Below are 11,642 nucleotides of genomic sequence, written 5' to 3'. Positions count from 1 at the left end.
TATTAGTTGTACGAAAATATATTTGATTGGTTTTCAAGAGGTTCAGATACTTCAGAGGTTCAGGTTCAGATAGTTTTAAAAATAACTTTTGAATATTAATTAGCACAAGCATTGGTTGCGGCCATGAATCTATGAGCACCTTTTAGAGCTTTTTGGCGCCCTCCCGTGTTAACAAACTGAGATGCAAAACACTGGGTTGAACTTCTGCCTAAATGCATATTCATGAATATGCAAATCACACTGTTTATTTGGGAAATAGTGCGAACACAGGGTAAGAAAACCTCCATTCATGATCCAACCATTAAAAGGTGTCAGTAGAGAGTTTACCCAAAGCAGTTACGTTACAAAATATGACGGGGTTGAACTTTAGATGGTTTAATACAGAAAATAGTATTGGCTCAAAAATAAACACAACATTACGACTGCAAGAGACTAATCACAACTTGCGCATGCGTATTTTAAACACAACCATCCTTGGTTTAGCTTCATACGTCGTGTTGGTTATAATAATGCCTCCAAAAGAGGGCGCACTACTTCCTGGTTTGTACATTGAACTTACAGTTGAACGTGTAGATGAATGATCAAAGTATAAACATGCAAACATTTAACAGCGTCTGTGTGACGACTTAGAACAAGCCAAATAGGTCTTTGAACAGTAAAAGTCCACCAATTACAACAACAACAAATATTTACGGTTGTATTCCAACGTTTGACTGTTAACACCAACTACATGTTCCTAGCTGTATTTCATTAAATGTTAAGCACTAGTTGGCAGCGTCAAAACCACCGACATGGCCGGGCGATCGCAGCCGGTTTTACCCCTTTCTCAGAGGTATGTAAACGGAGTTCCTGTCTCCGAAAGTCGTTTTAATTTACGGACTTCAGAAAAGTATTTTGTTTATTTGATAGTTTTAGTGTTTATAAGCCTTTGTTATATCGCCTTATTCTTGTTACCTGAACTCCGTACTCGCACAACGTACGTGGATGCACCGGAGAAAATTTTTCAGCACGATGTTGATTTACCGGAGGGCAACAATGTTGTTGGTCACCATCCGCTGGACAAAAGGGAAGATGACATCCACGGCTTGCAGGACAAAAAGAAATTTAATTTACAGGTGGAATTAGATGAAACTTTAGCGAAAGCAAAAAATGCCTTAGTTGAAGGAATTCAAGACATTGGAAAGCTCAAGGCCCCAATTGCGGGGGATGGCGGGAAAGATACGGGTAAAAAAACTGCCGAAGAAACGGCGAAAGAAACTGCTGTGGATGGACAAAACAAAGACAAGGATATAAAAGGTCAAGTCGATGCGGATAAACAAAAGTTCTTGAATAAACAGAAAGAGGAGGAAGATAAACTAAAGCAAGAGAAGAAACAAGCGGACATCTTGAAGGTCAACGCCGATGGAGGTCTTGAGTTGCCTGATGGTGAACCAGACGATGAGCTCAGTAAAGAACGAAGAAATGCTGTAAAAGAGGTTAGTATGAACAACAGTATGAATATTCAAGAATTGTGTTTTCTTTCTTTTGTCAGTATGACGACTTCGACTATGCTATTATAATAGGGTCCTACTAAAGCCGACAACAAGTCCAGAGCGCCGACAACACGCCGACAACAAGTTTCAAATACATACCTTAAAAACAGCAAATAAGCCAAAGATATATTAGAACTATGTGCGCTTCATAATATATGCTGAAATGGAATGGAAAAACTTAAAGAAAAATGTAAATTTTTAACCAGAAAAAAACTTGACTTTCACGGAAAGCGGTCGGACGCCATCTTGGCTTAAAAAACGTGTTTGGACCAGTCCATTATATTATACGGGTAGAATTAGCGCTTACCAACAACAGAGGGTGGGCGTCATGTGAAGACCTTTGAACACTGCAGTGTGCACGTAATTGAAGGTCTTTACATGACGCCTGTCCTCTATTGCTAAATTATTCTAACCCCCATCATTATGGACTGGTTCAAACACAGTTTTTAAGCCAAGATGGCGTCTGACCGCTTTCAATGTAAGTGAAGTTTTTTTCTGGTAAAAAAATAACACTTTTCATGAAGTTTTTTTCATGAAGTTTTTTCATTACATTTCTGATTATATTACAAAGCACACATAGTTCTAACTTTGGTTTATTTGCTGTTTTTAACTAAAGGAACACGCTGCCTTGGATCGGTCAAGTTGGTCTTTGAGAAGCGTTTGTAACCGTTTGCTATAAACACTGGCTGGTAGTTTTGTGAAGGTGCACTATGTGTTCACATTCAGTGATTTTGGGCTTGCTGATTTCTCAGTGCTTGCAATTTAACGCCCTGTTATTGTAAAAAGTTGCCCTTCAAGTTGAAGTTCACATCTGTGTCGGTCTAGACTGCAAGCTGTTAGGTTCCAAATCCAGTTGTTAATTCCCTCAGATATACATTAAAAGGGAATCAATGTGTGGTGTTTTCATCTAGTGGTTTAATCCCAACGAGGCCTGGTTCTTGATAATTTTACCGAGATGTAGTCGAGGTAAATTATAAAGAACCAGGCTTGGCAGGTTTAAACCACTAGTTGAAAACCGATTCAACACACTTTGATTCCCATTCATTTACCTTTTCGGTCAAAAACACCATCACTTTTTGGTCAAAAAGTAAAATAAATGCAAAAATTATAGTATTTGTTAAATGATTTCTTTTAACACAACACCCCTATGAAATGGTAAAGCCCTCCACCGCCCTCGGGTAAACAACTCCTTATAAGGGAATGCTGTGCGCGTCGTGCGTATCTGGTGATGTGGCACAACTGTTTAAAGCCGTTGCTCTGGACCAATAGGAATGAAGAAACTGTCTTATAAGAACAGGTGCAAGGTCGCGTGTCACGCCCATGAATTAACACTTTTTACAGGTCGTAAACAAAGGTTTATACACACCCACGTGACACGCTCTCCACCAATAGGAATAGCGAAACTGTCTGAGGTATTTATGAATGTACAATCCATCGGGCGCTCTCAGGCACTTTGCCAAGTTTGTATGTTTTCACTACAGCAACAGCTGTAGACTGTTCTTTTTTAATTATTTTTGTTTTTTATTTTGTTATCAATATTACTTCTTTCTGTTGTGAACAAATAGACCAATAAATACATGTAAGTACCAAGGACCACTGGACAAAGGTCAGTAATTTTATTAAACTCAAGACAGGACAAGTCTCAGTAGTCAAGGTTTTTTTTTTCAATTTCAACATCTTTGTCTCAAAAGAATGATGTTCAAATGTTGAGTTTGGAGTCTCACAAACCCAAAATCCTTCAATTCGTCCGAGTCTCACTCATAAAACATGTAAATCTTCTCATGTAACATTCTCATATAAAACAGTTTAGACGACAAAACTGTGTTCTAATTTTGATTGAACTAGTCTCTCCTCTTTCTTTGATCTGGGCTCAATTTCATAAGCGCTGCTTAACGGTTATCAAATTTGCCTGCTTACTGTAGCAGAAAAATTTGCTTAAGCCTTAGTATATTTCACAGGTTAGCAGAAAAATTGGGCGGCCATATTGCGTGTTTACCGTGGATTTGCATTGTGTCGTCATTTATTTTTGTGCGATAAGCACCGGAAGGTTAGCGTGCCTTTTCGTGTGCTTATGGTTAGCAGCACTATGAAACAGAAATCGCACAGTAAGCACAAAATCAGCCGCTAAGCGCCGTCTTGACAGTTGGTGACTGATTTTGTACTCAAAAAGAACTTGTGCTGGCTGATTGGTTGTCCTGCCCCCCTCCCCCCCCCCCCCCAATGACAACAACCACTCTAGGATCCATTTGTAGCATGTGAGGTGACTGGTGTGAATGGTGTGGTTAAAAAGGGCTTTCCACACGACAGCAAACTAGCAAGGGTCCTTTGCTAAATTGTAGCACAGGCCTGATACTTCACGGAGGCAACGGAGGCGATTGCCTCCGTTGCCCCTTGTCATTGCCTTGGTGCCCTTGAAATGTTAAAGTAGAAATTTACAATTTCCTCATTAGGTGCCCTTTGCCAAAGAGAAAATGCCTCGGTGCCCTTGCCCTTTCAAAAACGAAGCATACAGCCCTGGTAGCATGGTTGTAAAATTCTACAAAATGTATCCTTGTGTGAAAGGACAACAATCTGTTCCTGCCTAAGTTCTTTTAAATGCAAAATCTCGTCAAACATTGCGCTACATGCTACAAACATGCAGAAATTATGCAAGGGTCCCTTTACTTAGTTAAATTGCTGTCTTGTGAATAGCACTTAAATGTCATTTACATAGCATTTGTCTCTGAGCATCCCTTGTGTGTACGGCAGGTTGTCTGTAAATAAAGCTGAGTGCTCAGGCAACACCTGACATAATGTACATTGTACCTGATGGCAGGTCAGGGTTACCAATGTTAGGTGATTTTGTTCACTGTACATGTAGTGTTCAAGGAGAAATTGCCACTCCTTCTTGTTAAATTCACAACAAAGTTCATACATTAATATTAGCTGTTAAATTTGCATAGGGGATATTCCTTTCAGTTTTACTCAATACAACGATGTGTGTTACTGTTAGCAAACTCACCACCTTCCTGATCACTGTGAAAAAAAATTAACAGACATATTATACTAGGATGAGGCTCGACCCCTCGACTCTTGCGATTCTAGAGCGGCGTCATACAATTACAATCAGGCCTGTCACCCCCAGGCCTGATGATACTTCCTGGAGGGCAACAAAGGCGATGGCCTCCATATCACGGCTGACCATTGCCTTGCTGCCCTTGATGCTAGTTAGTAGAAAATTACAATTTCTTTATACTATAGTGCCCTTTACATACGTTCCATGGAGAAAATGCCTTGGTGCCCAAGTTGCCCTTTCGGAATCAAAGCATACATGCCTGCAACCCTTCGTTTATTAATTAACCCTTTTTAATAGAGACCATAGTGGCCACAGTGCTTCTTATTGCCCTTTTTCCGGGTATACATTTTTTTCTAGGACAATTATTGTAAGTATGGATGGTTGGATCTTGAACAAAAATTTACTATATATGGCTTATAAATTGTTTACTTGCGGGTACAAACTGCTTTTGAGGGAGTGTTGTCCCCTAAATTGAAAAGAGCCGGTTTGGTGATTTAAATTCGTCTTCAAAGGCAAGTTTTATAGGCCTATTGAAAATAAAAGACACGCAAGGCTAGTGGTCATGGCCTTAGCATACACACATCCCTAATTAAGTTTTTGTAACACTCACTCTTGTAAAGCAATGTGCTAACAAGGTATCAGGAAGTGAGCCATGCAAACTGGATGAATTGGATTATGAGTGAAGTGCTCAAAGGCAAATACTAAAATTGTAAACATTATTTCTAATCCAATCCATTGACAGTGTCTCATTCCTGCATTTATGGATGCATTTTGGTTTTGACAGCAAATCAAGTACATACAGTAATATTAATCCACAGTGTACATGTCAGTGTGTACAATATACACTTTTTGATGTAATATTCATGTAACTGCGGCTATCTGTGGCTGTGGCTAGATCACAACACGTGTAATACAATGCAAGTCTTACACTCCGTTCAACATCTTGTACAAAATAATTTATCTGGCTGCCTTGGGATCCCACACCTGTACAAATTGTTAATTGCTTGGACGTGTGAAGGAAACTAATAGATGCAGCTTGCCCCAATCGCTAGACTGGAAGTCTACGCGTGTCTGCACTTGAATTTTGTATTTGTATTTAAAGCTCTGGACACTAGGCCTATTGGTAATCTGCCAAAAAGCATTCTTTTCACTTGGTGTATACTCGCTCAACATACACAATAACCCAACAAACCTGTGAAAATTAGAGCTCAATTGGTCGTGGAGTTGCGAGATATAAATGAAAGAAAAAACACCCTTGTCACACGGAGTTGTGTGCTTTCAGATGCTTGATTTCGAGACCTCAAAATCTAATTCTGAGGTCTCATAATCAAATTCGAGGAAATTACTTCTTTCTTGAAAACTGCATTACTTCAGAGGGAGCTGTTTCTCACGATGCTTTATACTATCAACAGCTCCCCATTGCTTGTTACCAAGTAAGGTTTTATGCCAATAGTTATTTTGAGTAATTACCAATAGTGTCCACTGCCTTTAAGTTGAGATTGGTTCTGTTTGGGACGTTAAAGTCACCTGGAAATAGAATTTTTTTTTCTTTCAAACATAAGAGTATATATGCTTACGAACAATAAAACAATTTTTTTAGTAATTGTTTGTCACGATTTATATGTTTAAAAAATATATAAAGTTGTTTGGGGGCTGACTCCGCCTACCCCTTTTGTGACGTCAATCGAGGCAGACTTTGCCTGCAATGCGTATAGTAAACACACGTGCAAAGTACATGTACGTACAAGTCGTGAGTTGGTACATTTCAAAAAGTGTTTTTCTCCATTCAGCAGCAATACACCTGGTCGGCATTGCCAGAAAAAAAACATTTTATTTTATTTTTGAAACGTACAAACTCACGATTTGGTCCGTACATGTACTTTGCAGTTGTGTTTACTCTACGCATTACAGACAAACAAAGTCTGCCTCGATTGACGTCACGAACAGCGCCCTCTCGGGTCGGGGTCTACTCTAAAATTTGTAAATAAAATAAGAACTGATTTTTTAAAACCTTAGCTAACTGTTTATTCACATTCCACTCATCAAAACACATATATTAGTGACAAAAGCTTTATTTTGAAAAAATACCACTTCCAGGTGACTTTAATTTTGAAGTGGTTAGACATTCCTTTTATAAAACTTACAATTTGGAGTTATTTTAACTTCATCCACTATAACATAAAGTTATGAAAGATGAAATTATTGGCATCAAGCATTTTAAAGAACAATGATTTAGGTACCATTATCATTGACTAGCCAGGGGGACCTGATCATTCAATAGTCCATTAGCTTTTTCACTGTGTGTCATGGTTCCCTTTCACACTCACTGCGGCACTTAAAATCTGTCAAAGCAATATGAACCATTAGTATGTCACATGGTCAAAAACGCACTCACTGGGGTCAAAAAAAGGCCCTCACTGGGGTCAAAAAAGGCCCTCACTGGGGTCAAAAAGCGCCCTCACTTGGGTCAAAAAGCGCCCTCACTTGGGTCAAAGAAAGCAAATGATTGGACTATACAATGTACATGTAGGTGTTCTTTGTGCGTGAAAACGTGCACGTCAGTGTAGCGTTTTGCGTCAGTGTAGCGTTTTGCGTTAGGCATGGGGCATATAGACAGTGTACATGTAGCAGTGGGAGCTCAACAAACTTAGCCACTCAGGCTAGTTGGTACGGAATTTTTTATTGGCATTTGGTCTGCACACCACTGTTTACTAAAGGGTTTGTCTAATTAGCTCTTCATTGACTCGTTGCATTAAATAAAATGTCATTGTCTGGCTGCTCTCTTCTACTGGCTACTTTGGTAGTTGGATTGGTACAATGTAAATGTGTAAACACTGCATTGGTAATGTAGCTGGTCAAATTGTTATCAGTGTATTATCAAATGTAATGTGCACGAAAGACTCCAACTGCAGACCTGATACTTCACAGAGGCAACGAATGTGGTTGCCTCAAGGCCACCTCAGGGTCATTGCCTTGGTGCCCTTGAAATGCTCCAGTAGAAATGTCCTCATAGGGTGCCCTTTACCAATGAGAAAATACTTGGGTGCCCTTGCCCTTTCAACATTGAGGCATAATGTGTAGATGCCTGCAACTATTGAATAACTCTTTGCAGATCTTGAGTTTGACAAAATCGGGCACTTTTTATTGTCACTGTCACAGTAATTGTTAATTGTTATTCATAAATAACATTGAGATTAATACTTCATAGTGGTTTTCAGACTGTTGTTCATAAAATGGGCACGAAAAATTGTACCTTGGACTGTGGCTGTGCAACGTAGATTAATAATGGCTAAACACATGTTCTGACACATACATGTAATGTATGTTTTGATGACATCCGTTCCGACACCCCTCATTGTTCAGATATTCAACACCCTTAGTGTGTTTTCCTTTCCTTAACCGTAACCCTAACCCTTGCTTGCAAATCAGGAGCCTCGATTTATCGGAACATGGGGTTGTCGGATACATGTATAGGGATGTCAAAACATGGAGCAGTCACCCCCATTAAAATCCAAAATGGTGCAGCCAAGATTTTCAATCAATGATGACCCGCAGCAGATTTGGGTCAATACTCTGTGCTTTCCAAGTGTGTGTCCTCAAGACAAGCTCTACATTAACTTTGATTAATTTTTTCTATATTATCTTTCCCCCCGTCCCTATTAGATGATGCTCCATGCATGGAACGGTTACGAGAAATACGCCTGGGGTGCCAATGAGCTCAAGCCCATCTCCCACGTCGGTCACTCAGCCAGTATCTTCGGCCGCTCTTCCGTCGGTGCTACCATCATCGATGGAATGGACACGCTGTACATCATGGGCCTCAAAGATCAATTCATGAAGGCCAGAACCTACGTGGCACACGACTTCCACTTTAACGCTGTGAGTAGATCTATACGCCAATTAGAATAATTATGAATGCGGGCTTTGTACTGTACATGATCTCGCAGTAGCTGTGGAAACAAGTAAACATGTCTATAACTGTGCTTGAAATTTTACAAAATGTACAACCCCAGGCCAGTTTGTTTGTTTATACAAGTTTGTTTTGATGATCTTCCCTTCAAGGAAACTCGGCAAACTCCCACAAGGGGGTATAAACACCAAGCTGGCAACAGCCAATCTCTCTCATACATGTACAAACATTGTTTTAATTTCTATGATTATGAATTGCACAAATTGTGATTTAGTAACTAGACGACAATACAGTACTTAAATTCTAGTCATTGTGAAATCAGCAGTTAGCTTGGGGGAATGGAAACCACAACTTTGTGATTGCAAGTCCTGTCACAGTCTAATCACTGGACCATGATGATTTTAGCTTCAGAACCCTGGTAAAGCCAACAGCTCTCGCAATCTACGATTTTGTTCTTCTGCCCATGGGCTTTTCCCCTGCACCTGTGCACCCACACCTCACGGTATGGCCAACAAGCATTCCTAGTCTGTTCACCTGGGCCCAGTTTCATAGAGCTGCTAAGCACAAAAAAATTGCTAAGCACGAAATTTCTTCCTTGATAGGGTTACCAACCAAATTTTCATTTGTTGCATATTGCTTGTTACTGGTATTCAGCTGTTGTTTTGCTTTGACCTGAAAATCACCTGGAAATTTGGTTGGTAATCCTGTTTTTATCAAATATTAATGCTGAGCAAATTGGTATAAATGCTTATCAGCTCTATTAAATTTGGCCCAGGCCTTATGGAACAATCTCCATCCAGCATGCATCCTCTTGTGAATCCTTCGAAACCAAGACAAAACTCTTTGCTTATTACGTATTCTAAAAGTTTGTAAAACAAAGTTTGCTCAACCACTTACTGTTGATGTACATGTACGTAGGAGCTCATGAGGGATATTTTTCACAAGTGCAGAATGTACACAAATGACAAAATGAGAACAAATTTCTGTTCCAACTTTTCGCTCATTTTTATAGAAGGATCTTAACATATTTCTTGTCGAGTAAAATATTTAAGACACAAGCCCTGTGGTTTGATGGAATTTCTCACCAACTTTGAGCCCTCAAGTACATGTACACACAAGAACAGGCCTAAAAAACTCTCTTGTTGTAAGGTCAAGGGCAAAGGGTCAGTTTTTATGATGTACCTAATTGACAGGCAAGTCAAGCTTTAAACTACTGGACCAATGTGTTGTACCTGCCGTCGATTTCACAAAGAGTTAGGACTCGTCTTATCTCGAGTTAGGACGAGTAACTCGTCCTAACTTAGGATTAATCTTAAGGTCTGCATGCTACAGTGCAGGGTTGGGGGTTGGGACTCGTCCTATGTAAGTCATTAGATTAATCCTAAGTTAGGAAGAGTTTTGTGAAATCGACGGCAGTGCAGGTACAAGAGCATGTAATGTAGAATCTATGGAGGTGATTGGACATGGAAATATCGGGTCTGACATTGCCCTATACAATGTCGAGGGCGAAGACACTCTCAAGTACAGTACATCGACAGGATCGATAGAGAATTGGAGTCTGAAATTAAGGACCTTTCAAACAGGGATGAACACCTCGACGGCGACCGCTAAATGATGGTAATGGTGTAGGCCCTATGCGTAATGCCCAGTTCATACTTCCAGGGAACGCGAAGCAAATTTTGGTACTTATCGTCGGGAATGTATCGTGGGAGTTGAGCACCAGTCAACTGATGCAAAGTATTTGTTGCAAATTTGTGATGTGAAAATTTGTATTGCGTTCGCATTCGCAGCAGTACGTATAGTACATCTAGTATAAACCGGGTTTGACACGCGAAGATACCAATATCTATGTATGTACAGTTACGTGTACATGATTAGGTGTATACTTCTTGGCCACAACACACTGACTCACCAAATTGACACTATTATGACCTGGTTTCATTTATCAACCTAAACCCACAGACAACTCTCTGCCTGTGGCCAGGTGTTTATTAAAAAAAAAGTTCATGGTTACATCTGTTAAAATGCAAACTGTTTCCTTTTGATCTTCAAGGCTGTACATTAATGCAGTCAGAGCTCTTAAGTACGCTTTACAGTGAAAATTGGGTGCTCATTTATACCAATTATACACTTTCGGTAAACAGTATTGTCCAAGTCCCACACTTCGTGTATCACAACTTACAATATAAAATAACAAACCTGTGAAAAATTAGGTTCAAATGGTCATTGGAGTGAGGAGAAAATAACGGGAAAACCCATTCTTGTGTCCGCGCGTTTCGCCGTGTCATGACATGTGTTTAAAATAAATCTGTAATTCTCGCTAACGAGAATTGATATTGTTTTACTGTTTTCTCAAAAAGTAAAGCATTTCATGGAATAATATTTCAAGAGAAGTCTTTCACCATTACCTTCTGTAAACCCTGTAAATTATTTGTAAATCTGTGTATAATGGCTTTAAACCTTCAAGGAAATACAAATGTATGCGATGCATTTTAAATGTGTATTGTGTGTTACGTTTTCAAACCTGTATTTATTTTAAAGGAGAACGTGAAATTATGAGCTCTTGCCTACATTGAAGTACTTGAAGGCGTATGTATTTATTGCACTTGTGCGCATGCTCCATAGATCTGACTCAGGGCATGCGTGCGCCATGCAGTAAAGGCTGGATTAGAGATCATGATTCCATGTACGTGTACATGTACATGTATAGCCCAGGCCTACTATTGTTATGACGACAGTTCTCCTTTAAAACGTTGTTCAAGTAAAAAATCTGTAAACCTCTTTTTTTCAATATTCTCCCTCGTTCCTACACCTACTGGCATTTGCATTTACTGAAGGGCCAAGGCCAAACTTTAATTTCGCAAGGAGAGTGCGAAACGCAAATCAGGGCTTTAATTTCAAGGAAATCTCTACTGTAGGCCTAAAGTGCTGACAGGTTCATTGAAAATCTGTTTAACATACATTAACAAAATATTCCAAATACATGTAGAATATTGGACTGCAGGAACACTAGACTGTCAGGACTTTCCTGTACAGTAGTGTTGATGGCCTAGTGGAATTAAAAAAATATTTATATTGTTATTTTTTATATTCAAGTCTCCAGACACACAAGGCCTGAAGGCCACTTCAAGGTGTGGGCTACACT

General features: G+C 39.6%; 1 protein-coding gene across 1 annotated transcript in view; it reads left to right on the top strand.

The window, feature by feature from the left end:
• Window positions 1-603: 603 nt before the first annotated feature.
• LOC139946777 (mannosyl-oligosaccharide 1,2-alpha-mannosidase IA-like) overlaps window positions 604-11,642 on the top strand; it is a 36,737-nt gene continuing 25,698 nt past the window's right edge. Inside the window, exons 1-2 of the mRNA XM_071944469.1 lie at window positions 604-1,475; window positions 8,251-8,466. Coding sequence (XP_071800570.1) covers window positions 792-1,475; window positions 8,251-8,466 — 900 coding nt within the window. The 5' untranslated portion in view covers window positions 604-791. The remainder of the gene's footprint in view (window positions 1,476-8,250; window positions 8,467-11,642) is intronic.

The sequence above is a fragment of the Asterias amurensis genome, chromosome 14 (assembly GCF_032118995.1).
Source record: "Asterias amurensis chromosome 14, ASM3211899v1".
NCBI classification, from domain to species: Eukaryota; Metazoa; Echinodermata; class Asteroidea; order Forcipulatida; family Asteriidae; genus Asterias; species Asterias amurensis.
This window is presented reverse-complemented; position numbering and strand designations above follow the sequence as displayed.